The sequence below is a fragment of the Falco cherrug genome, chromosome 8, assembly GCF_023634085.1.
Source record: "Falco cherrug isolate bFalChe1 chromosome 8, bFalChe1.pri, whole genome shotgun sequence".
Lineage (NCBI taxonomy): Eukaryota > Metazoa > Chordata > Aves > Falconiformes > Falconidae > Falco > Falco cherrug.
Genome location: NC_073704.1, coordinates 35,957,087 through 35,984,338, shown reverse-complemented (window position 1 = coordinate 35,984,338; position 27,252 = coordinate 35,957,087). Strand labels below are relative to the sequence as shown.

Genomic DNA, 27,252 nt, shown 5'->3' with positions numbered 1-27,252 from the left:
GAAAGGGTGAGAAACCTTAAAAACCTTGGTTTTCAATGAGAAGCGACTCACACAGGAGGGTCACACTTGCTTAATTATTTATAGTATTTGAGCAGAGCAAGCCTTACTATTTTAAAGAGTATAGTCTTCATTTTGAAGACAGCTAAAGAACCTGTTACAAAGCATGCAGGCTGCCAAGTAGTAGGTGTGACCACTTTGCTGATTCCAAGTTTCCTCAAGATTTGGAGCTTAAATTTAAGAACCTGAAAACACACTGTCCTTTTATTATTGGAGGGAATACTGCGTAAAAGAAACACTAGGTAATATTTAAAGCTTGGAGTTATTGCTCAAATCTCTGGAAAAGGGAGGGTTCACAGGCATGCCAACCCAGCTGTTTTACACTGGTCTTGAAACCACCACCAGCAATAGGACACAAAAATTTGCATCTCAAAACACATGCATCAACCTTCCTTCTCAAGGAAGCAGAAATAAAACCCAGTCTTTTGAGATTATTTGGGTTCAAAATTAGTGCTTTTCCTCAAAGTTCAGTCGGAACGGGTTCATTTTCTACAACCCTCCTGTCAAAACTCTGGTTCTTGTAAATGAGTGAAAAAACCCAAGAGTACTCCTGAGGAAGGGCTTCCAGTACGCATAGTGGAGTACCTTTTCCTCCTACTTTCCACCTCCCATGGGACCTGCACCATGAGACAGCTTCAGAAAGTGCATTTTACAGATGTTGACAAAACCCACAATCTTTGAACTATGGTAAGAAAAATAGTGTCATTGTAAGTACAGGGATACAGAGGAATCAAACCCAAGTACTGAAATTTAAGGTTAAAAAACTTGATTTGGGTTTTGGAAATCCACAGTCATTTCCAATAGCGATGTGACACCACACTCCTGGCATTAATTACATTTTTTTTTTAAGGTATAAGGAGTTAAGCATTTCAGGGAAAGGAGAAATTAATTAGCTAGTTCAGTTTGTCATACCTTCGCAAGTCTTTTAAGACATTTATTTTTAGACCCGATTATGGGAATGTGCATTTACATCCCAATTAAAGAAAGCAAATGCTCAGTCCTCTTCGCTGCAAACCAAGGATTGGGAACCTTTCCTCCTAAGGTCTCACAAAGATCCTTGGCATGCTCTTGTCACCCACCCCCTCACCCCTTCCCCCCCCACACTTCCCACTGCTAAAAAAAAATTAAAAAATAAAAATTTAAAAATTAAATCATTAAGCACGGCCAGACACTACACAACAAAATTACGAGGGTGCAAGCTCTCAACGCCAGGGTGGAGTTCAGGTGCAGCTTAAGATGGCATAAAATGTCTAGAATTTGCTTTTCAGGTATCATATGCCTGATCACCATAATAATGTAAAGGAAGCAAAGTATTAGACTTGAGACTTCCAAGCATTCCGCTACTTAACTGATTTGATAAAAGCCAGCAATGTTTTGCCAATAACTGAAAAGGGATCTTCTTAGTGTTTACAAATGAAGTTGGAAAATTAAACGTAGCAAAATGGGATAATTTCTGCACAATAGAGGTGAGGTAGGGAATTTTATTGAAAATACTTTTTCTTTACAAGTTCTTAGAAATAAAGTTGTTTTTTCTAATCTCACACAAACGGCTGTACCTCAAAAATTCAACTATGCTAATATGAAACATTTATATTTACAGTTAGCCAAAAGAATATACAGAACTGCCATTTTATGCAAATACCGAAGTACCAGATCACAGTGAGATACATTACTTCAGCACTCCCACCATTAGCGACAGATTAAGATTCAACATACGAAAGAATCTCTCTATTCTACAAACCTCATATCTCACAAAAAGGGAAGATTTTTAATAGTGATGTAGCAAGGTCTCCACTACGGCGTCATTTTACAAATTACAGAATGCACGTACTCAAATTTATAACAAAAAAGTCTGTAATCAAAGTGATGAACAGAGTAATAGTGTTGCCTATTAGCCTTTTATTGCATTTATTCAGTCATTCACTTGTGAGGCTGATGCCGATTCTATTAATTTTCATTTATTTCTAACACCTCAGCCAGGCTGCAATTCACACACTAATTTGCAGTGGGTTTCAGTCAGGGAAAACTAGTGGCATCTTGTTGCATATCCTCTCCCTCCCTCTCAGCCCCTACTAGCACAGACACAAAGACACATACAATTTCACACATTTACAATCACATTGAAAACCAAACCCAATGAGTTTTATGGACATCCTTTACAAAGAAACAAAAAAAAATAAATCAGTTTGGATCTCAATGTAGCATAGCAACATTTTATCCATGGTATTTCACAATTTCCCGGAATCAAAACAGGAAATATTTCTTTTGAAACAGCACCTTAGGATGAAGGCCTACGCTCTTTTCCAATTTAGATTAGACAGGCACTAGTTACCATCCAGACATTGTAACGCCAAGTTACGACAGCAATTACTATATTTACAGTACAATATATTGCTTATCCAGAGTGGCTGTATAAGACGCATTTCATGGCACAACTATTTAAAACAGACTCAAAAAGAAAGTACTGTAGTGCTTCAAAGAAAAATAAAAGACAATTCACCGCTATTTCATCCGTCTACCCATACTATAGGACAGTATGTAACACGGATTACATTTAATAAAAATCAGACACAAAAGTAGCGCTGAGATGGAAAGGGAACGGCCTATAAAAGGAGAGAAAATATTCAACAATGCAGAAGTTACGTAACAAGAAGTTACATTCCAAATGTAGAAAAATAACATGTTGGTAGGGATAAGACAGCTTTGGGTTTTGTACACGGGCCAAGATTTAAGCCAAGATTAGCAGAAAATGCGATCAGGTTTCCATTTAAATATTCCTTAAGTGTAAAAAAAGTATCCATAGTTCAAATAAAACTTATTCAAGTAATTACAAGCGTTTGCATTACTGGAAACAGAGTATTACATAGTAATTGATATACCTGTAGTTACATAATACAGCAACTACCGACCGAGTAGATATTGAACAGTTTTATCATTTAAAGCACACGTGAGTGATGTTAACTGAAAGGGCAAAGCTCCAGCTGTGACATCTGAGACTTACAGAATGACACGAGCACTAAGGGAATGAGGTGGCTTAGCAAAAGTTTACTTCACATCGTGGTCACTTCCAAGTTAAGAGAAGTCACTGAAAACCGGCCGTTGCTACTACATACTGAGTTCGTGTTGAGGTACTTCATAGCTTATGAATAGTTTTGAGTAACAACCCAGACAGCCAGTTCGCTGCTAGCCAGCCGACTGAGCTGTAGTATTGGCTTTGAAAAAAACAAGGACATTCACACCTGTCATTTCTTCCAAAGAGCGAAACACCCTGGAAAGAGCGCACAAGCCATTGCACTGACACATGCGGGCAGATAAAATGGATGCTAGTGGTTTAACTGGGAGATTGATTTCCTTTTTTTTAAACCCCCACAGAGCTGAAAAAACAGAACAAGTGTCTTCCAATTTGTTAACTAATCACAAGTACAATGCGCAGCAGCAATGGTAACTATTTTATTGTTGGGATATTGATAGTTTTATTCTTATTTACTATGAAGACTGCATTCACCTGTAAAAGAAATGTGGCATCACACACAAGTACAGTTATTGTATTTAAGAACACGGGTATTATTCTGAAATGGTAATGGAAACAGTGACCCTGTTTGCTATTAAAATAAATTATGACCTTTTTTTAAAAAAAAAATTATTTTTTTCACAATGCCGGTTATGAACTGCAGTTAAGTCGCATGAATCTACATAACCATTATTAACAGCTCTGTGTCTATTTTACTGCATCAAGCCAATAAACGTTTAAATGCACTTCACATCAAAAGATTATGTAAACTTTTATTTGAATTCCTTTTTCCTTCAGAAAGCAAGGGACATGTCTGAGGTCTGGCCGTAACGAGCGAGCAGAGGCCTACCCGATTTCCTGCCTCTCTGGTAATACTGTGCGGTGCTGACCCTACATGGTCCTTCTCTAGTGAAGTGTCCCTTTTAAGCGGCTTCCAATAAGGCCTACAGTTTAAAGATAAACAAGACAAAGTGCCATCTTTGTTTGGATAACTGATGGACTCTGGCAAGATAAAATAAAGTTATGTGTATTTTGTTATACTTACAAGCAGCTCCAATCCTGAGTATTTACGGTATATCTAAACATACAAAAATGTATGTACATTTTTCTCCACTTTCTTGTAAACAGTTTCAGTATACTGTTTTTAATCCCTTTATCTTTGAAACATGCAAATCATACATACAGTATAAATACACAAGAAAACAATGACACTCATTCAAGAACTACGCAACAAAAAGTTGTGGCTGCAGTACTCAAAATTATAAATAATCAATGCTTGAGGCATCCTATACACCTAAAAGCAGACGTTCATTCTACTGTTCTTAGCTGCAGTTGTAGAAATACTGAGATTTTTTGCACCTTCCATGCTATTACAGTATTTATAACACTATCGTATGTGGAGATAAAGACTTGTTTACTATACCTCTTCTTTTCAGAGTGAAGGATAAAGCAGCACTTACATATACCGAAACGACAGCAGCAACAGCTGGCATTGCTACTGCTACATTAGGAAGTTTTCCATTCTAACAATCCTTAAATTAAAAAAAGTAAAGAAAAACAACCTAAGAATTGACTACATGTTCATTCCTTGGGCACTTAACAGCGAATCCAGCATGTCGAATGTATCTTTGTAGTCCATATGCTGGCTGTTTGTACTGTACTGGTGATTGGCATCAGGACCGTTCTCCACTGGTTTCTTGTCCAGTTTCACGAGGGTGCTGAGATGTCCGTAGCCCACCTGGTATGTGACAGGGGGAGGAGGGGGTAAGGGAAGGTTAAAAACAGAGTTGTGAGAGGATACATACTGCTTAACAGAGGAAGAACTAGATGAACTACCTGAACTTTTGGAACTTTTGCTCATTTTGGAGTGGTGGTTGTGAGAAGCATCATTGCTGTGCAACTTCTTTCTTGAAGAGCCGGAACTAGAGGAATTGCCATCGCTACTCAGGCCAACAGGACTCCTCAAAACAGTCGGTGCTACTCCGTCAGTGCTATGCTTACTGCCGCCACTACTGCTGCCACCACTGTGTGAATGGGAGTGCTTATGCCCAGTACTGTGGTGGCGGTTTAAAGAGTGTTCTTTGTGTTTCTCCTTATGCTCTTTGCTAACGTGGGGACTTGAATGTTTACTTTTTCCGCTACCCTCGTCCGATGAGCTATGCCTTTCCGAGGAAGAAACTTTAATTTTCATTTTCAGCTCCTCCTTACTGGCACCCTTTTCTGTGGGTGGGATCGGTATACGGAGTTTGAGCGAGCCACCCTTTTCTTTCTTATCAGAAAAGTGTTTTTCAGGCTTTTCTGCGTTTGCGATAGGAATTTTCATTTTAATAGGAGACGTAACAGAAGAACTGCTGGCTGGCTGTGGCTGCACGTGTTTTTTGTGCTGCTGTTCGCCTGGGGTTGCTACATAGTGTTCTCTCATGTCCAGTTCGAGGGTTTCTAGTTTGCGCTTCTCTCTGTATTTATCCAGAGACATTTTTTGTGGAATTATGACAGGAGCAGCGACTTGTCCATGGTGTTTGTTTCCTGACTTATGAGAATATTCTTGTTTGACAGCAGAATGCTCAGCAAGCTTGTCAGGTCTGTGATGTACTCCAGAGTGCAACTGTACGGACGTCCCTGGTTGGAAGTTCATGCTGTACTGACCAGCAGGTAACGTCTCCTGTTTTTGAGAGTATATTTGTTCTGTCCTTGTTTGCTCTTGATGCTGAGGCCATTCCTGGTGTGATGCCAAACTGTATGAGGTACTTGGCATTCCTGTAGCTAATATTGCCAAATTTTCAGGTGCATGACTGTCTGGAACAGAAATACTTCCTGAGGTCAGAGGTACCGGTGCAGGAAATGATGTCGATGGTTTTTGGAAACTTGTGTTTGCAGCTACACCAGTAACTGTATCCACCAAAATGGAATTCTGGACCAAAGATGAACCAAGAAGTGAGTTCTCGGACACCTGTCCTTCACCTTTAGGTTTCTTAGCAGCCTGATTAGCCTAAGCAAAAAAGAAAAAGGTGAGAAAATGCACAGCTTCGAATCTTTGTACAGTACATTCTAATGTAGCTCAAAGATGGTGATAAAAGCTGACCCGAGGTTTTGCCCCCTCCCAACCCAACGGCAGAAATAGAGAGCAAATAAGATGTAACGAAACTTTTTCCTTTGGTTCACAATTCTCCTAGTTCACCTAGACACTGGTATAAGAAAATTCCTTACCTGCCAATTTCTAATTCTTTTGAGCCTGCTAGGCGTTTTCTCCAGTATTTGCAGGAACTCATGAGTTAGCTCTGGGTACAGGGAAGAAAGAAAAAATACAAAAAGAAAAAAAACCATTTTTTACATCTGATTCTCTAAAAAGCAAGTTAAACTTTTAAGCATTTTTCTAGACTAAAGCATACAGCTTTCACAGTAGTTACTACTGGCTGTATGTGATTTGAATCAGTATTTAATAAAAAGAAAATGGTCAGACAAGTGTTTAACAAAAAAGGCAAGTCTTTCACTATGACAAATTTCTGACCACTACACACTTTCTCAGAAACAGGTTTGAATTTGAGATACTTTTTTTTTTTTTAAAGTCTTTTAGAATCTTGTGTTAGATTCTGAATGTTAGACCAACAATTTCAAGAGGGATCTGCACAAACAATAGCTCCTAAAACACCATACTCGCCATTCAGCTTGGGCACGCTTCCCATATGAAGTTAAGTTTCCTTTAAATTATGTATTTCTAAGTCACTGTTTCAGTCATTCTGCTGCACTTCAGGAACAACCCATAACAGCTCTGAACAAAATCTAAGCCATCAGACGCTTTGAAGCACCCCATTTTAAACAACAGCTTTTGATTAATTTCTGTCCAAGGCAGGGTAGCTGGCTTGTTAAAACCCTAAAAATCCTTGCAATTAGTATGTCCACAAGGAAATGCAGGTCTCCATGCTTGTCGGCTGCAAATAAAAACACTTTCCACTGAAATGTAATTTTACTCACACGCTAAAAATAATTGGGTACAGTCAGAATTTGAATGCAAAAGTAGATCTCTTGCAGGTCTGGAAGAACTGGCTTCTCGAGAACTCCACAGGCAAGTTATAAACTCAGCTGCTCCCAAGTGCGAAACTGCCTCAGCCCTTTGGTCTGCCCGAGCATTACACACACCAGCTCCCTAAATGCTTTAACAATTCAGTGGCATTCACCATGAGCTCACCGCACACATCTTGTGGGGTTTTAAGAATCAGAACAATGCATGCTTACTAAACACACAAACCCAACAGCCAGATGAGGAGGAAGGCAGGGTAGTATTTGGAACGACAGATATAACTTAAACAAGCCTACTAAGACAGAGATATTTGGCCTTGCAATTTCAAGCTCACTCTGGTTCTGTGCTTCACCTGACATCCACTCAAGTCTTCCCTTTCAGAAAAAAAACCATTGCCAGTATGAAAAGCTCAGCAGGGGAAAAAAGCAGGCTTGGGGAACAATGCTGGGCCACACCAAGCCCAGAGGCCTCCACCACTACTCTGCAACTAATGTTTCACTCTAGAACTAAAAGCAAAGTCCAAGAGATGTATCTGAGAGCGCCAGAAGCCACCACCTCCACTACAGCAGTGTATGTGGGCCTGAAATTCAGGCTCCACTGTAGTAAGTACCAGTTTGAAAGATAGTAAACTTCTAGGTCTGTGGTCTTCTAGGTATATACTTTCTTCTGGAAAGAAGCCATTTAAGAAGAAGAAAAATATTTTACAGGAGTCAGATATCACAACCCATACCAAATTGTTAACATGGAACTACCTTCACAAACGCGGTAATTGTATGTATAGCCTTAAGAACAGCTGTTTCAGTGAAGCCATAGACTTGGACCAGTGATCTAAGTAAAATCATCAGGACTGCGTGGATTTGCACTGGTAGTTTTCATCCCTTTCCGAGTTCTGAAAACCATTCAAAAGCAAGATTCTAACCTGCTCCAGCCCACAGGATGAAACCATAAGGGTCGCAAAACCAAATCTGTCTTCCAAAGTTCTCCCCTCTCCTATGCCTTCCTTTCACCTGAGGGTCTGGTACACGAAGTCAGTGAGGCTTCATTCAGGCTTAAAGCTACACTCTTACTGTACTACGCTCCCATTTTTACATTAATAGACCCTTGAAATTCAGGATGTGAGAAGGCAGTATTACGTACCATCTAGTAATTCTAGAGTAACCGAAGGATCTACATATTCCCACCAGTGTTTTCCATCAGTTGATACTGGAATCTCCCAGTTGGACCACTTGCAGGCCAAGTGAATGCACACACATGCTATCACTGTAGGCTTGTACTGAAGACAGAATGTAGTAAGGTGAAGACTGTTGCACAAATTTCGTAATGAGGAACCAAAGGAAATCAAACATGTAAAACAGAAAACCCAAACAATTCAGACATTAATATCCAGAATAAGGTAACTTGTCAAGCAACAGCAGTTAAACATTAGTTCATGGAACATCCTTCTGATGAAGCTCGTAAGATAACTTATTGCCTTAAGAAAACACAGGGCAGGGTATTTATCTAGTAGAAAAGTTTACACACTTTGCTAGAAGTGTGACAAACAGTCAATAAATTTACCAGTTATTCTGCTGTACTTAAGGACCAAAAAGGAAGAAGTATAATATGGTCAATTAAATTCTATGGTAAAAACCATACAGCTTTCTACGCAGTCTCTGAACGAGACAATTTAGAAGGTGGTGCCCAGTAGTTCCACAGCAGCCTGGTGAATTACGTGTGGGCTTAGCTTTCCCTAGGCCTGGACTCGGGATACTTGTGAACTCGCCTTCAGCTTCCAGCTGGCAGCAGCACAAAGACATCAGCTCAGTTTCACTGCTTTATCACAACTTTTCTTAACAGCTGTTTCAAATACAGAACCTTGCCCATCAAGGAGCCACCAAGAAAAAATTATTTGGAAGAGTTCTAATGACCAGCAGATATGGCTTAAAAACTATCTACGTGTAATGTAGTCCTCTTACATAAAGCTCAAAGTTGTTTGGCAAGAAGGAAACTGAAGTCACTGAGAAATCAAGACTGAAGTCTGCTCTCAACACCATTTTTCTACAACAGGCTACGTATACACAGACCCCATTTGGAATCCTAGAACTTCAAATTTATAGAAGTACTTAACTTTTAAAACTATATATTAAAGAGCTGTTTCTAAGAGGAAGAAACATTGGACTACTACTAGTTCATCTGAAAAGAAAAATCAGCTCATTGAAAAGATCTTAGGCCCACTACAATTTTATAGATTAAGATTGGATCAGTATATTTAAAGTTAAGAGAAAACTGCCATTAACTACAAGTGTAAACTAAAAATAGTTTTGTACTTACCAAGATGCTCGAATTTCTAGGTTAAGTTTAGCTCTTTGTAATCTTTAGCTGCTATTCAGGCTACCAATTTTAGACTTATGCACTCACAATCGAGAAAATGTCATCAGAAAGCACCACTACACTTCTCATTGTGCATTTAACCCCTTTGTGCCATCAGGCCCTTGTACAATACACCGCACTGCAAACAGGAAGGTACCACCACTGTAGATGGCCCAGTCTCCTGTTGCAACAAGGGTAAGACACATGTAGGGGGCCCTGCAGTAAAGGAAGCTATAGTGTGCTACAACAGTGCAACAAAGAGGTTCAGGATAACAACCTGTTGGTAGCCATGAAATAGGATGTCTGTGCCAAATCCTTGCTTGCTGTAAGAAAAGAAAAACGGAGAGATTAAAGAGCTGCACTGACTTGTCCGATTCATACCAAAATTAAAGCAGTTTTACCTTCCAAAAGTACCGCTTGGTATACTTGCACAGAACTGACCTGAGTTTAGCTAACTAGCCTTTAAAATATAAAAAAAGGTACAGAAGAGGCCATTACATTCAGTAACTGGAGACGGACCAGTCATTCCATTCACTGCCCTCCCCCCTGTACACCCCACAGAACAGTCTCCCTTCGCTCATCCACCCCGCCAGCGCCTGGCACGTGAGCGTGCTCTCCTCCGGGAATACCTGCACCCCCACCCTCGTTCACAGGTGACCCCCAGCATGACCCGGGACTGCAGTAAGGCAGCTGCTAAGAGCCAATTCACAGCACAGCGCAGGTTCTGCTCTTGGAAAGGAGCTGCAGGACCCCCCTCCCCCCTCCCCACACCTCCCCCAGAACAGCCACTCCTCTCTCCGAAAGCCCTACAACACAGCAAGCTCCCAAGCTAGATGGTAAAAAAATTAAACGAGTCTTCCGCTCCCTCTAATTAAGGGCACCGTACTCATGACATTTTGTTCTACATTTGCTAAACCTATGGCAGAACTTTGATAGGAAGTAAGTGACTTCATTTTAGTTACAGTCAGGAAAAAAACCCCACACCAGACTGCAACATGCCAGAAATGAAAAGCCAACGACTTGGGCTGTTACCACCATCTAGCACTGACCCCTACCAGTGACACCCCAACACTCCTCACTCAAGTAAGAGAACTTACTGTAACATGCATATAATGGAATAGCTGGGCACAGGGGTTTTAACTGAAGATTGAATGCAGCCTTCATTGAATTCTTACTTTCACACTATCACTTGAAATCAGTTCTACCTGCAGAAAGTGTATTGTTGAGTTTTATGTCAAAGGGAATATTGTTAAACTTATTTTAATAATAATCTTTCCATAAAGTTTGAGAAAGACTGCAATGGCTTTTAAAATTTCATTTTTAAAAAAGCATTATTAAAATAGTGATTTAACTCTACTTCTAATGATTGCCAAGGAGTACAAATCAGATTTGTCTTTATGCTACACAGTCAGGCAGTGCCATAATCTGAGAAGAATGTGGAAGTAGCAAGGTGATAGCATCCATTCCTACACACCAGTTCTACTAATCCATAACAATCAAAAGATAAACTGACAAGGTATCAGTTTACACTGTAATATTTGCAATCTATAATGGTAATTGCATGCCAGATAACCATGGAGTTCAACCTCTTTCGCTCCCTCCCATAAAAAAAAAGCGTAAGGCAGCATCACCAAAAAAGAAAGTGAAATGAGGCTATCATAACAACACAAACGAAAATACAGAATGGTTCAACAGGACTGAAATTGATGTCTTGCTCTTCATTTTTCATCAAAGTAATGTTTAAAGGATCTTCAATGGTTTCCACATGCTGTAAAGTTACAACATGTTTGAATTAAGGGACCAGACCAAGAAGCATCTCTACTCTGATACATCCCTTTTAAACAAGGAAGAAAAGCAGATGCCAGAAAACTTCTATTTAACACATCAGCTTGAAAGTTGAGTAAATCAAAACACATACCTGGAAGAAAAGAATCACATCTTGAAACACACATTTTAGCCTCAATCACAAACTAACGTGCTAAATACCTTACCTATACTACAAACAGTATGATACTCTTCCAACTTATTTACAGTTAAATCACCGTCATTGCCAAAACCAGCAAGAAGCTTCAGCTCACAACTAAAGCCTGTGTATGGTAACACAAGGCACAACAAAAACATCTGTCCTAAACTCTTCTCTTGTATTTAGGGCAGCTTTGGTGTAGTAGAATCTATCGCTACAGTTAAAGCTAATTAATTTTGGTTCCTATATTTTGGTATGTTATTTCCTTTACTAGTGGAAAGTACATCTCCAAATTAAAATAATCTTGAAGCAGAGGCTCAACAAGCCAGCAGAGCTTCTCTGTTATAATTCACAAGCCGCAGGACCAATGACTATGATGCCAGCCATTAATCATTAGCTTTACATTCTGTCATTCAGGAGTGATTCAAAACACCCACCCTGTCTCACTGCTGCAGAAGCAACCATAAGGCAGGGGATTACTAAAATAGTAATCAAGTTTTTGAAACAGGACTTGCTGTCCGATACACCTTCCAAAAAGCTACTGCCTCTAAGAAATTCCCAACTGGAAAGCAAAATGCTTTTTATTGGGCATAGCCACACAGTGCAACCAGTTGCCATTCCAAGATAACCTAGTGCTGGAGAAAAGACTCGGATATCTTGGATCTTGAAATAATCACAGAACTGTGACTGCCAAGTCACCCTTAGGAGGGTGGTAGCTGGCTACGCCTAGGACCCCAACAACGTACATAAGCATTCCCCGGAAAGAGGGGACTGCAGATAAGCCAGCCAACGTCAGAAGAGAGAAAGCTTGCTGAAGACCTTCTGGGCCAAAGGAAAAAAGCCACAGGCTCTGAACAGAGGCATGCTGGTGGATGCCTGTTGTATCTGGAAAGGGCTGGAGGAGATCACGGTGTATGCATTCAGGTCTGAGCAGTCCTGACGGCTTAACTTTCCTCAAAGTGTTAAAACCTTGGCAACAGGCCTGTAAAAGCCCAAAGTGAAAGTTCAGGATGTGACAGCCACCTGTAGCAGCGCTGGGGTGCAGCTGGTGTTTAAGATCTTTCCACGCCACTTGGTATATACCAAGATTTTTATTTTCCTCATGAGAATACCCTCTGAAAAGGCAGATTCATTTTCATCTCTTCTGCTGACTTTGTCTTTACAAGCCTGACTTAACCCATGACACCTGTGCAGACAGACTATGGTATGTGTGAAGAATTTGACAGTGCGATTTCCACAAAAGATTAGTAAGGATCATGGGTGTTCAAGATACCTGATAACCTGCAGAGCAGTGAGAACAATCCTAGATATCCTTGGGATCCAATCTTCAGTTCCAAAAGAAGGTTGTGTACCAACACAGAAAAAGGAATGACTGAAGACTTCCCAAGATGGAGATGAGGATACAGATTCCTCCCCTTCAAGTTCCACCAGAAGCAGGCTGGGAACAGACTGAGGACCACGCCATGCTCTCAGCACTAGGGCAGTTTCATTGCTAAGCATTCAACTAGCATTCAAAGCCAGTGAGGTAGTTTGACACCAGAACGGTTTTTGGTGTTGGTGGTTTTGATTTTTTTTTCCCCCTCTTTGTTCTCTTCACTACTGGAGCATCCCTGGAATGGAATCCTGGAGCTTGCTGACAGGCCTTCACAGATCCACTGCCTTCAGATTCTTTAGAGGACCTGTGGGATCCTAAGGAATGATGGTCCTGTCTCCTCTTCTCAGTCTCTTGACACTGAGGAAGAACGGTGCAGAAAAAAGACTGAGCCCACACCATTTCCCTTGTCTACTATGCTGTCCAAACTGTAAAGATGGAACAATTTCATCAACCCATCAATCTTTGAAAACCAGAAGGATTATATACCTTGTGCCTGAACATTTGAGTCATTACATATGCAGCCAGTCACCCCTTACCTACAGTGATCTGTGTTGTCTACTGCTACCCTCAGAAAAACTTTCAATCTTAGAGGTGGAGACTCAACTTTTTCTTTAGTTCCATGTTGAAACAGTTATGCCTGTTGGCATCAACTCCTACTTACTAGTCCATCTTCAGCTTCCAGCAATTGATTCTGGTATGCCACTGCAAGAGTAGACAGTCTTCTGACAAAGGACTTGGCTGAATCTTTTGAGCATCATCAACAGAACCTGCAGTTTGGGTTTTTTTTAGTTTTATTTACTTTGTTTTTTAAAGAGGGTAGCTTACAGATTACTACAGGTAACAGTGACAGCATAAAGCACATTCTCCTGGATGCAAGACAACAGAAAATGACATACAGAATCAGGCACCCTCTTAGCCACTTAAGTTTAACCAGCAAAAGGGAATCTTCCCAGCACATGGCAATTCAGTGCACAAATGCTAAGCCAAAGTCTCAGGTACACCTGCATACCTCAGCTAATTTTGTTGCCTCTCTTTTGATACTTATGTCAGCCATATTATGTTCCTTCCTTCCTTCCCCAAACATACAGCCAGAGGTTTTAATTACTTGGATAAATTAATCACCTTTAATAAAAAATGTACCTCTGCCTTCTGAAATGGTGCTTTTTGTCCAAGAAGACATGTTACCAGAACTGGAAGAAGCAACCTTGGATTTCTTTAACTTCTCAGTGAATGCCTTTAGCACTGAAGGCTTAACACTGACGAGTCTTAGATATATTTTGAAACCTTTAGGACTTGATATCTAAGTGTTGAACCTATTCACAGTAAAACAACATGGTGTCCACTAAATAAATGTTAAAGAGATAGAGAACTAAAATCATACCACCGCATCTTTGAAGATATATCACTGTGCCCACAAGCCTATCTCTTTATTCACTCGATACATAAGACTAATACTCCACGGTAATTATTCTCTACTTGCTTGACTTGCATGCATGACTACAGATTTCATGTTCAATGTTTTTTATGTGTAGATTAATTTTTTGTTTGTTTTTGGTTGTCATGGTGTTGTTTTTTTGTTGTTGGGTTTTTTAGTATGAGGTACTCCAGTCTTGTGTTCGCAGCCTACACCACCCCTAGAAGGGGCATATGCCGACAAGAATTCCATTTGCACAGACCCGTACTAAGGAGCACACCTACTTGAGTAGATTTTCAAGCATCAGATGTATTACATTCACTTTGCACCAGTCCTTGAGGCACATGGATTTTCAGCAGTCACTGAAGCCTTCACATTTCAAGATTTGCTTTAAATTTAGAATTCTAAGTATTTTGTTAAACTGTGCTGACATTAAATACTACCTTTAAAATGCCCTATTTAAAAATTAGCATGTACCTGCAACGTATGAACTTTGTCACTACACAGAAGTAGCATACAAAACACAAAGGAAAAAGCTGAGCTGTCTTAAGAGTATCTACCCTTGACAAAAGGAAAGACGTTTGTGTAGCAGGATGCCTTTCTTCTTGTAGGCTCAAGTCAAATACACTTGCTCACGTGGAAATTCTGATGCAGCTACCACACTGCCTGCCACCCCTCCCCGCAGCCCCAAACGCTGAGGCAGAAGTGCAGGGGCTCACACAAACCCATGAAATCCATGCTCACATTTACACTGACCAACAGCTAAGAAAATGCAAAGCAAAACCCGACAGAGCTGCTGATGCAGACTATTGAGACTCCAGGTGCAATCAGACTTATGCACCAAGTCACAACCAATTCTGGACAGAAAGTGAAGAATCATTATCTTACTGCAAGAACAGCAATAACGCTACTTGCACAGGCAAGCTACAGCTCCAGTCCCACTCAGGATCAAACTCTGAAGACACTACACCAATAAGCTATTTTAAAAACGAGAGATACTTTTCCTTCAAAAAGCAACTGTAATTTTAGTGTTACTAAAACCCAGATCTAGTTAACATGATTACGTTGTACCTGACTTTATAGCAAAAAAACCCACAAACAACAAAAAACCTCTGAAGTGCTTAACTTTGCATTTTTCACTACAGAAAAAGCTAATGACTAAAGATAACAACCATGGCCTAGTAATTTCCAAAAACTTTTAATTTAAGGAGCATAATTAAAGTAAAAAGCATATTTTAGGTGCTTTTACAACTGATTCCCAGTTTTTTCATCCTCCATCTTATGAGACGATTTTTTTCCTTTTTTTTAAAGCTCCAAAAGAAACCCATTTAAGAATTGAAGAAGATATGCCAAAATGCAACAGAAAAATATTGAAGAACAAAACAGGTTTCTAGCCAGTCACGTTAATGAGCTGCATACAAGTTACAGGATATGACTGTTCAACAAAAGGTTTGGGGTTTTGTGCTACCATCCAAAACAAGTACACCCTGCTCCAGAAAAAACAATTAGTCACATCTTTTAAGTATTTGCATGTGATAGCAAACCTACTATGCACTCTCTTAACCCCTCAGTTCATTAGTTGAAGAGATCTGCTAAGACAGAAAGCTAGCATTAGCCATCAATTTACATGCAGTCTAATCTTCACTTGGTAAAACTACTTCAAGAGTGATGATAATCAAAGCAGAACAATGCCAAGTAGTTAGCGATTCAGTTTTCAACCACTAATTGCTTCTGTCATTTCAGAAAACATGGGACAGACATTAAAATCAAAGCTAAGAAGAAAGCAAAGAAATTATGAAGGATAGAGAACTGAACTCTATCCAACTCTAAAGGTTAAGATCAGGCTTTTAGTAATTAGCTTTAAATAAACTCTTTGAATAACACAGTTGGTGAAGATCACATTAGACAAATAACATCACCTTCAAATTTCACTAGAAAGGTAAAAAAAGGACTTACAGAAGCAGTTAAAAGTCACTGACCTCTCACTAATTGCGTACATTTCACAACATCTGTGTGTGGATGTTCAATGGTAATCTCAAAACCTGAAGAGTTACGAATACATTTTAGAATTATACATTTGTATCTGTAAAATAAAAAAAACAAACCCCTTTTGTTTCCCCACAGAACTAAAATGCTTGCTAAACCTTTGCACTGCCTATCAAGTAACACTGTTTTTAACTGCCTATTCCGCACCTTTTCATACTTTTTAATGGTGATTGTATAGCTACTTCAAGATCAATTAGTAAAACATTCCTTCAGTAATATCAAGTCCTATAGATATATAACATGGGAGATCACTGTATTTTTCAAGTTGAATATATCTGAACAGTTTCTAGTACACTAGTAAGTCAGTAAAAGCTTTATTACAGGCACACTGAAATATGTGTGTGAGCACATGCACTTTCTTCATTGGTTTCTGGGACTTAAAACACTGCACCTATGAAATTACAAACTGAGTCAATTTGTAGGTCACTGGCTTAAGAAATCTTTCTCTGTTTATGACACTATTTTAAGAATTAGGTCACTCCTATTAGCTTTTCTTTTTAAACAATATACTCAAAGCGGTACTTAAGAATACCCAAGTAAATCAGTGTTCTCGGGCTTACTAGCTGTAATTGTCCCTATTTCTTTTACTTTAAGGTCAGAAAAGTTTCCTATCAGAACATTTCATTTCGATTCTAGAATCACCTGAATCCATTCAGTGGTTCCACTACAACTTGTGATGTTCAGAGGTGGTAACCCTGCTCAACTATGTGATTATGTGATGTTATTCTACCGAATGGCAAAAATGGGGAAGAGCACTCAGTATAAAGCTCTTCCCAACTGCTTCACAACACATATGCAGCTAACCTAGTATAACATGTTACCTTATAGGAAGAAATATCAGCCTAGTTACTACTTTGGAGTAAAATCTGTTTAGAAGGGTACACATTTCTACCCCATCAAACTGTCAGAAACATCCATTTCACAAGTATAGATACACCTTTTTTTTCTCTCCAAAGCGAACACACCAGAACTGCTGATACGGAACTAAATTCACAGGTTAGAAGTTGTACACAAAAATCATAAAATTGTAGTGTAACAATAGCACGTAAAAAAATCCAGTTACTTGGGTCCCATTACTTCATGGTAAGCTGGCTGCGCAGGAGATACTTAAAAAGACATACCTAAAGTTTGAAGCATTATTGTTTCAAGTATAACCAGCTCTTGGGCTTGCTGAAGGTATGCCTGAAACAAATAAGCAAACAGGTCAAAACGTAATGATCCATTGACTCAAAATTTTAATCACATACTTCCTATTTGAATACTAGCAACCCGCGCCAGCTAGAACTGACAACTCTGAACACTTCACTGCCTTAATACTTCTACCAGTATAAGCATTATTGCCAATTCAGTTATACCAGCCTAACCATCTTTCAGTGTCTGGACCTCTTACATCTACTCCAGCAAAGCATTTTTAGGAGAAGTGGGGCGTGCTCTAAGAATTACAAAGGCTTGCCAGTGCAAATCAATTCAAATATCTCTAGGCAGGTTATCCATTTTACAAGTAATTCAATATATAGCTGGAGATACTCAGTTGGCCTGTTAAGCTAGGAGGCTCAGTCACACACACATATATATATACACACACACCCCCCTCTCGACATCATTCCAAGAACTGGGAGCATAACGAAGGTGCTCAAATAATTTTAGATGTCAGCTGAGGTCCAGCAGGGTGTAACTGGCTCAGCCTGACCTTCAAGCCAAACAGCTCTGGTGCATTTCCACCAGACTTCCTCATATGTTTGGTTTCAGGAAGACTCATCTCAGGAAAGAAAAGATGAACTATAAAGGAGAAGCTTTGGCAAATGAAAGGAAGACCAATGTGTACCAGAGGCAGCATCTGACCACTACACTGCATCCTTTAACAATGAACATAGACAACAATGCACAGCAAGCCTCTGGTTGAGAGATGAACAGTGTCCTGAACTACTCCCTGCACCACCTGCGTGACTTGGGGAACCATGCATGAAACCTCTTATTTCATGTCTAGTCTTCTACTATGCATGTAGAAGTCTTAAAAATAATACAAGTTCAAGATGCAGCAATCTCGTCAAGTTTCATAACACAAATATATGAGTCTTTAATAAGTTATAAAAAGTAATACAAAAGACAAATAAAAGTTTTTTTCTAGTTTGCAGACAGCAATACTCCAGTCAAGACAGTAACAGATCATTAGATGAAGTGTCATCTGTTTATCTTTAAAACCATGACTTCCACCTACATCACTCTTTGTATCCAGTTGTGGCTCTTGAGGATGAAGACAGGCATGTGCTACTTTAATAACATGTTCAAGTTTCCGTGGCTGTTCTTCCACTTTTGCAGCCAAAAACAATGCCGTAGGAGATATTATCTGGAGAAGAAAAACATGTGTTTAACTTTTTACAAGTAGGACTTGGATTTATATGCAGCCTCCAAAATGGTAACTAGAAAAGGTTTAAGAAGTTGGATTTGTTTTTTTCATTTTTTTTAAAACAGTTCTGAAATCATGCAAAACAACAAAAAATAACTGGTTGATTTATTTTATAACTGATGTAATCCTTTCAGCAGACAGGGAAGGAGTAGCATAACTGCTAAATTACATTTGTGAGTAAGATGTCTGAGGTCAAACTAATTCTAGTTCAACATAAAAAGAATAGATTTGGTCCACAAGATTTAGTCACAGTAGAACAGGCTGTTCCAAGTTAAATACACTTCATGAGAAAGTTCATCCAATTTCTTGCATAGTAGTGAGCCATTACACCATCTTTTCAGTAAGAGTCAAAACAACTGATCACAAGTTCTGCTAGCATTTGATTCTCCTAAAAAGCAAGGAACTTTGCAGAGAACTTTAATAAAAACAGCTTTTTATATAAACGTAGTTGTGTAAGTAAAAGCATACTGTTAGAAACTTCACAATACACCCAGCAGAGCCTGGAGAACAAAGCACAAGGATTCACAAAACACCAGTTCTATCAAACATTAGCAAAGACTACAAATTATATTTAAAGATGAAAATTCTTATAAAACTCTAGGTGTCATAAGCTGGCAGCAAAGCCCCTATTCACACTCCAGCATCACCCAGGAGTTAGCTGTGATGCAGAGTTTCAATGCCTAGCTGCCAGCTAGAATGACTGACTTGTACAGAAACAGGACACTGCTAACTACAAGTGACTTAGAACCACCAGGGTTCTCTTTGTATGCAAAAGTTGCCCATGTTAAGCAGGAATTAAAATGACAATAGAAACCTTCACATCGCCATGAGCAGATTAAATTGGGTTATAATTAAGCTAGCATAAAGCGTTTATTCAGAGATTGTAATAGCTGCTTGTTGAGTATTGAATTAATGCATGGTGCAAGGAATGCAGGTATTGCATTTCTTGTTCAATGTCCAAGCAGAACTAGACGGAATGAACTGAGTAGCAGCCATACCCCCCTCCCCCCCATCCCCCACGCCCACCGAGCTTTGCCTTTTTTGTCTTCAGTCAGCAAGCAGCCCTTTCTTAGGCCAAAATAAAATAACTGGTACAAAAAAAAAAATCACAATATATCAAAACCTGCAACCAACTAATGCAAATCAAACGTTTAAGTGATAAATTTCAGAGACTTTCAAGCATATCAAGGGAGTACTTTTTGACTCCTCAAATGACTGTGAAGTGTCCCCTTAGATCTTCAGTAAAACTTGTAAGTAGGCAGACTCGAGGGAAACTGACACCGTGGGAAGATGTACAGAAATGTGCCATGAAGAAACCTACTATTCTAAAAAAACCCAAACCGCCCAAAACAAGTCACAGGGAGCAAATTCTTCCAGATTTAGCACAAAACTTGCTTTCTTTTTAAGCTTGTAACTTAAGCCTTACAAATAAATGAAATAAACCCCTGAAGTCAGGTGCTGCTGAACAAGGCCATATTAACACGGCCATTTAAGATTTCTGATGATTTTTTAGAAGTTCCTATCCACATTGCTTAAAGTAATGATTTGGAATTCTGGAAGAAATTCCCTTTGCTAGGGACATACCACTTGGAACAAGTCTCACTTAAGCTGGGAGATAAATTTTTAAACACTACATGGGCCGGGGAGACTTTCTGGAGTTGAGAAAGCTAGAGTATCAACAGCTTTGAAGTGCCAGAAGATGTACAAGTAGCACACACACGTATAACCCAACACACACGTGCTGTCTATTTTACAGAGCAGATAAACTCTGCTCCAGCCCAGTAATGCCAGAACTAGGGCAAACCTCTCATTTACGGCTGTCTCATCCATGTAAGCCACATGTACTTGAGATTCAGGGCAGGCATAACCGCGGAGGGTGCCTGAGTCTAGCACCTTCTACACCAGGGCAGCCTAAAAGGAAGGATTACATCCTCAGACAGAATACTGAGCTTCTGGGGAAAGCCAGCTAGGAGACAGGGCAAGGAAGCCAGCGAAACATGAATGACAGGGAAGAAGGGAAACTGGGAATGTTTCAGAATCAACAGTCAGGAAGGAACAAGTTTGACAAGACATTGGACAGAAATGAGGACACCAGAAAGACCAGCAGCGGTTCAATTTTTTTTTTTTTAATAATGAGATTGAGCATCACAGACTGAAAACCAAGACTCAACATAATGAAGTCCCTATGGAAGGAAAGTTAAAGTCATGAAGTGTATAGAATCAGAAACAGAATGGATGTTAAGAGGCTTTAGCAGAAAATAAACAGAAGATCCTTTCTATCTCCCAGGACCACACAATCCCTCCACCTTTTTTCTTTCTCCAATTTAAAAGAAGCCAGATATTCAGTCAGTAACCTGTACCAGTTGCCTTACTGCTGGGCTGAAGAACAGCAGCTGCACAGTGAGCAACAAATTGTTGCTCCCTGCTGTTCTCCCTGTCTCTCTAGCCTTATCATTCCCACCAAGCACTGCACACTTATCCCCAGCTACCTGCATTCAGACCCTACAGTTTTTCTAGCTTTGTGTACAAGTTTAATTCAAATACGTCCTAACACAAGGTCTTTCTACAGAGTTTGAGAGTATAGTTATGCATACATGGAAATTTCAAAATTTACCTTTCTGAAAAATCAACCTTCAACAATTACCATGACTGAAAATATTTACATTTTACAGAGGCACTCAAGAGTTCGAACTAGGTCACCAATAACAGCACAATTAAATCATCAGCAAATTCTCACTCACTATTATTATATGTCTGACTGCACTGAAGTTTTACTTCATTCCAAAAAAGCACATTCTTCACCAGGCTGACTTCAAGATAGCTTCTAATTTACTGAAACAGATCAGTTCAGGCCAAGAAGTTTCCTGATCTCCAAGACCTTACATAAAACACAGTTGTGGAGGCTGATTTAAATGAAACTGATTAACTGGCATTTAACTCTGGTTCATCAGAAAATCTATGTACACCCCAATGATCTATTTCCTTAAAAAAAGAGAAGTGTTGGCTCCTGGCCAAAGAATTTCAGGTCTTTGTCCTGTCTAGGACTAGGGTTCTCATTCCTAGTTTAGAGCAGGTCAATATTTTTGTCTCCCTCAGTATTTACTCAGGAAAACAGACTTCCTAATAAAATTTTACACTTGGCATGCATGCAGTTTTCAGTGAAGACAACACACCCTGCTAAGTGTATAACTGGCAAAGTTACTCAAATGCTTTCATTCATTTCCAGTTCTCAAAAACAGCAGAAAAAGCAAAGTAGAACAAAAAAGCAAAATTAAGACACAGACCTGACGAGGCTGTAAGCTTCCAACGTTTACACACATCCTCATTTGACACAGAACAAATGAAATGATTTAAAGAAGTTATCTACAATGCACCCAAAACTAAGATGCTGAGAAATATCTTCAGACCACACACAATTTATGAAATTAAATCTCCTTTTTTATACTAGCTGAGAATCTCAGAAACCAAGTCCCACTGAAATAGAAGAACCAAATATAAGAGCCTTATTATGACAGTCCAAGAGCATTACACAGCAAGTTTTATTGGTAAATGTGTTACAAGTCCTTTGCCACTTTTAAAGCACAAGACACACTGTAAAAAGTGTTGCTACAATGGAAGCATTTGGAATAATCTCAGAATACATCTGCAGCATGCAGGTAGTTTTTTGAGCACTCCCTCTCCCTTTTAATGTGGGCATTAGTATGTTTTTAGACTTGATACAAATTAGCCTAAGACATTAAGTGGTTCCAGTCTATGATACAGGTTTTTCAAGTGTGAACACAAGAGTTGCAATTTTGGGGGCTTTTTACTGTAACAGGAGCTCACATTGCATAAAAACAGCAAATGTGTTAAACTGCAAAATTAGAAACAGAAATGGAGTGCCAAGACCAGCCTCACTGAAGCTTGGTGTTGATTAAGGAAGTTTTAAGAATTCTGCATAACTGCAAAGTCAACTGTTCAATACTGCAATTTAGACAGGGCACAGGAGACAGGAAGGGAATACAGAAAGATGGGGAACAACAAAAAAAACAACCCCTCCACAGAACTCACCTACCTTGCACTTCAGGGAAAAAAAATCCTCCTGTAGCCTTCTTTAGGCACTTTACTGTAAAGTTCCACTGCATGTCACGCAAAATAGCCCTTGACATCATCAAGTATATTTTCAACTGGTTGTTTGATATTCCACATGGCATTTCTGGGGATTATATTTAAAAATACAGCTACCAATTGGATGCCTTACCTCTCATTTCCAGCATACCAAGGACTTTCCCCCCTTCTCTGTTCTTCAAATCACTGTGTACTGAAGAATAAGCCTCTAAAGAGGCATTTGCTATATAATAACATCAAACACACTAAGTACTACAGAAACAGTACTTCCAGAAGAATTTTAATTTTCATGATATTTTAACGTATAACAGTAAGACTAGTATTTCCTGTAAGAAGCCAACAAGCTCCCTCCCCACCCCAGTATTAGCACTGACTAACTTTATATTTGGTAAACCAAAGTTACTACACCCTGATCAACAGTAATGTAGAAAGAATAATTTGCACTACTGCTGAGGATATTCATAGTAGTTCCTGAAATGTCATTTTTATGGCTAGCAAAAACTAGTAGTCAAGGTATCCAATTTTGCTTACTGGAATTGGTAAAGCAAGTTTCCACCCTATTACTGGGGCAACCTTGCAGGGTCTTAACCTGCTTTGACAGCAACATCAAAACCTCAATACATTCTTCTTTGCATCTAAAATGTATGTACTTCATAGATAATCCCCAACAAATCACAAGTGACTTGCTAGCCCACAGGAACTGCAAAATTAGGAATATTTGGGTCATTAGAGCAGTAAATGCGACACATTCAAAATGAACCATGACTATATTAACTGATCTGTCCCACCCCTGTGGCTCTACAGATAGAAGATACTGTTGGGAATTCTGTTCCCTATCCACAGTTGACTCAAAAATCTTGAAAGCCTGTATAATTGTTAAGCAGTAACTTATACTGAAGAAAAAAAAAAGAATTAAGAAAACAGCTGTTCAGTAAATGAGGTTCTGCTGGAAGACCTGTTTATTCACAACGAAATGCATGCAATTTCTATGTAAGACATACGTGTATTTGTATAACCCAGCAATTATACATGACAACAGATATGCAAGTGTTTATTTCTCTACTAAAAACATTAACCTACCAATAAAGCAAGAAAACAAGACTACATTTTTTCAGCTGGAGATCATAAGGCATTCTGACTAATGGCCATCTAATTTTCTAGCCCCAGCCTGCAGGCTCTTTCTTGCCAGGGATAAACATCACTACATGCACAAAACAAAGAAATATTAGAGATGTATATATACTGTAGAAAATTTTAGCTATATTTTAGCTTCAAGACTGCCAGTACCGTACTATTTAATTTCTAAGGGCTAGTTTCTTCTTGCAGTGGATGAATAGTTAGATTTCTTAGCCTGCCAAGTACTCTGGAGATTTGATATTAAGCATTTATTAGAGTCCTGGCTTTTGCTTTCTCTACAGAGAACCCACCAGGTGCCTTGGGAGTATTTTAAAAGCAGCTCACACTCACTTTGAGACCATCCCCTTTACCCTATAGGAAAATAAGTATGAAAATTATTTTGCCCATCAGTACATACACAAAGCTGCTGTCTGGCCTTACAGTCATTAAGAACTAACAAAAAGTAATTCAGCAGGAATCAATGTTACTGCCTGCTAACTTGCAGTGCGCTTGTCTAACTTATTTGAATACTATTACCTGAGAATTAATTTAACAATACACTTTTCCTCTCCTGTAATAGTTGCAGTTTCCATGGCATTCAGCCCTTACATAGCTTACTTGTGAATTTTAAGATTCATAAATATTATTTTGGGCATAGTTTTCATTAACAAGTGCACTAAGTATCCAAATACTACTGTGCTTCCTGTTCCAAGTGCTTGGCATTTTCCAGTGTCCAGTGAAAACTTGAACACAGCAGGTAAAGCTTCTTGCTACCTAAATCTATCCTAGATTACCAGATGACAGTACAAAGAGTAATCTAGCAGGTGATACATGTAACATAAGCCCCAGCAGCTCCACACAGTGACCTCTCCATTCCAAGCAGCTCTGCTTAGTTTAACACAACCTCAAACCATCTACAATCACAGAAAACTTTGGACGGCTCACCAGCTCCTCTTCCACTGGCTGTAGGCTACTGCTGTGTGGGCAGGTACACAGAAGGGAGAAAGACTGAACAACTGTTTTACTGCCTTCACTTGATACATTACAGAAACACTTTCAAAGGGCATATTCCACCACAAAGCCTGCTGGCACCTCATTCTCACATGTGCTATTCTTGGTCTTAAGAAAAATCATTGTAGGGAATTACATTTTTATTTATACATATATCCATTCAATACACAGCTCCGTATCACTATATAAACATACCCTACATTATATATTTGTTCTGGTTAAGGGTTTCAGGCTTATGCACACTTGGCTCAAGTTGTACTTAAACACTTCACTGTGAGTACGAAGACCTGTAGTACCACAATTCTGGTAACAAGCTTGCTGGAATTTACCTCAGATTTTGCACAAAAACTTAAATACACTTGTGAAGTATACCTACAAACTAGTACGTATTTCCTGCCAAATAAACACCAAACAAGATGTCCATTTGCTCAGCCAACAACAGCAATAAATTCATGCCAGACAAAAGAGTCAGCTAACACTGTAACCAGCTGTGTACCTGCCCAAATATCAGGCAGTGCAAGGTCTGCCATTCCACTCCTCAGTAGGCCAAGGCCTGCTCTGGTCTAGACCACAACATCTGCCAGTCTCAATGCGTCTATTTTAACGTGAAAAGCCAAGACCTGAGAAAACTCACTCTCTTCACTTAGTGATATACCACCATCACTATTAACAGCTCTTGCAAAACTAGTATAAAATATTGACGATAAGTTGGTTGAGTTTTTTCCCCCAAAATTATACCTACAACATTATATTATTTTTCTATTGCAGCCAATAATGGACATTAAAAAAAGAAGCCTGAAATCTTCAAGTTGGTACCTCAAGTTCCATACCCATTACAAAATCCCTGAATTACAGGTAGTATTTTTCCTGAAGAATTCAATTCTTCATAACACATTTGGTATTTGGATTCGGCATTTACAGGTCATTTGTTAAAACAGGAGAACTGGTGTTTTCTCATAGATTTAAAGATTTTTCTTGTCTACTATGACTTACCATCAAGCTGTTTAAGACTAGACTGGTTAATTTACACTGTTTTTGAATAACAGATACATAATCCATATGGATAGACACATTGTCAGACACACCATGCTAGCATCACCACTGACTTCATTAAGAAAAATGCATGTTCCTACACATCAGCCTTTCAAACTACAGCACATAAGCACTAGCCAGATTTGAAACATCTAAACACGTTTTTCACACATCTGAAATGTGTTTGCTGATGGTGCCTATTTTTTATATTTCCCTGGCAGAAGATAAAATCTAATTGCCATCAGATAACTCCAAGTAGAAAATTAGTATTACTACTGCTTCTAAGCCACTGACAAGAAGCTGGAAGTCCCCGAACTTTACAATCCAGCAAAGGAATATAACACTCGTCGGTTAGACTGCCACAACTATGGGTATATTATTACCACATATAAAATCATACTTACATTTCGATTAAATTTCGTGAAGGAATGATGCATATAAAACCTGTGCATGTAAACAATTGCGGTGTTTATCGTAAGCTGAGATCTGGGAGATTTAATTAAGGAAACGCTATATATCACGACAACTGTTTACCAGAACCGAAAGCGATGTGCTTTTATGCATCTGCCACTGCTTTCCACACACCGTCTTCAGCTGGAGGAGGCTGAAGACCGGGACACTTTGGAACTTCACCGATACCGGCACACGCTGCACCGGCAAGAACGCGTTATCCTTCCCCGGACAACGCGGGGATCCCTGGACCCCGCCAGCCCCCGCCTCAGGCCCCGCCAGCGGCAAAGCCCCAACACGCCTCAAGGGCTTTTGTTTCACTCCGAGCCAACTATTCGCAGGGGACGGGAGGTTTTAGTCTTGCTCGGATTTTTTTAAAAATCAAATTAAAGACCGGCGAAGGAGGGGGAGCCCGTCCCGAGGGAGCCCGGGGCTGGAGGCTCCAAGAGCGCCCAGGGCCGCGGCCCAGGCCCGGCCCGACCCCCGCCGCCCTCGCCCGCCGACAAAGGCGGCCCGCAGCGCCCCGGCCAGGCTCCTCCCCCCATTCTGTGCCTCAGGGCCGCCGCTCCGTCCCACCAGAACGCCGAGCCCCGGGAGGGCTCCGGCACGGCGGGGAAAGGCGGGCCCGGCGGCCCGGGCCGCCACCGCCCCCCGCCCGGCCCCACCGCCCCAGTCGGATACACGTTGAGGCGCTGGCCCATGTCTTGAATGAGGTTGGCCGCCTGCTGCCGGTACGAGAGCTCCTTGTCGGCCTCCACGCCGCAGCGCCGCGACGGCGTGTTCTCCAGCTGCTCGCGGCTGAAGAACCAGCGCGACGCCGTCGAGGAGCCGCCGCCGCCCCGCGCCAAGGAGCCCGCGCCTGAGCCCGCCGCCGCCATGACACTTCCTCCCCCTCCC

At 40.1% G+C, this 27,252-nt stretch overlaps 1 protein-coding gene across 8 annotated transcripts; it reads right to left on the bottom strand.

The window, feature by feature from the left end:
- Positions 1 to 1,518: 1,518 nt before the first annotated feature.
- On the bottom strand, positions 1,519 to 27,252 carry CCNT2 (cyclin T2). Of its 8 annotated transcripts, XM_055718725.1 has the most exons (10): positions 27,037 to 27,251; positions 26,310 to 26,391; positions 18,451 to 18,579; positions 17,354 to 17,414; positions 16,166 to 16,228; positions 9,712 to 9,757; positions 8,223 to 8,386; positions 6,275 to 6,345; positions 4,904 to 6,056; positions 1,519 to 4,805 (listed from the first exon to the last, which is right to left on the bottom strand). In XM_055718725.1, exons 1-10 carry the CDS (start codon positions 27,231 to 27,233, stop codon positions 4,741 to 4,743), a joined length of 2,031 nt encoding a protein of 676 aa, XP_055574700.1. In that variant the 5' UTR covers positions 27,234 to 27,251; the 3' UTR covers positions 1,519 to 4,740. The 8 variants fall into 8 exon arrangements, with proteins under 8 accessions (XP_055574700.1, XP_055574699.1, XP_055574702.1 ...); XM_055718724.1 differs by having other exon boundaries at positions 1,519 to 6,056; positions 27,037 to 27,252; XM_055718727.1 differs by lacking the exon at positions 27,037 to 27,251 and adding an exon at positions 22,880 to 22,969 and having other exon boundaries at positions 1,519 to 6,056; positions 16,143 to 16,228; positions 26,310 to 26,386.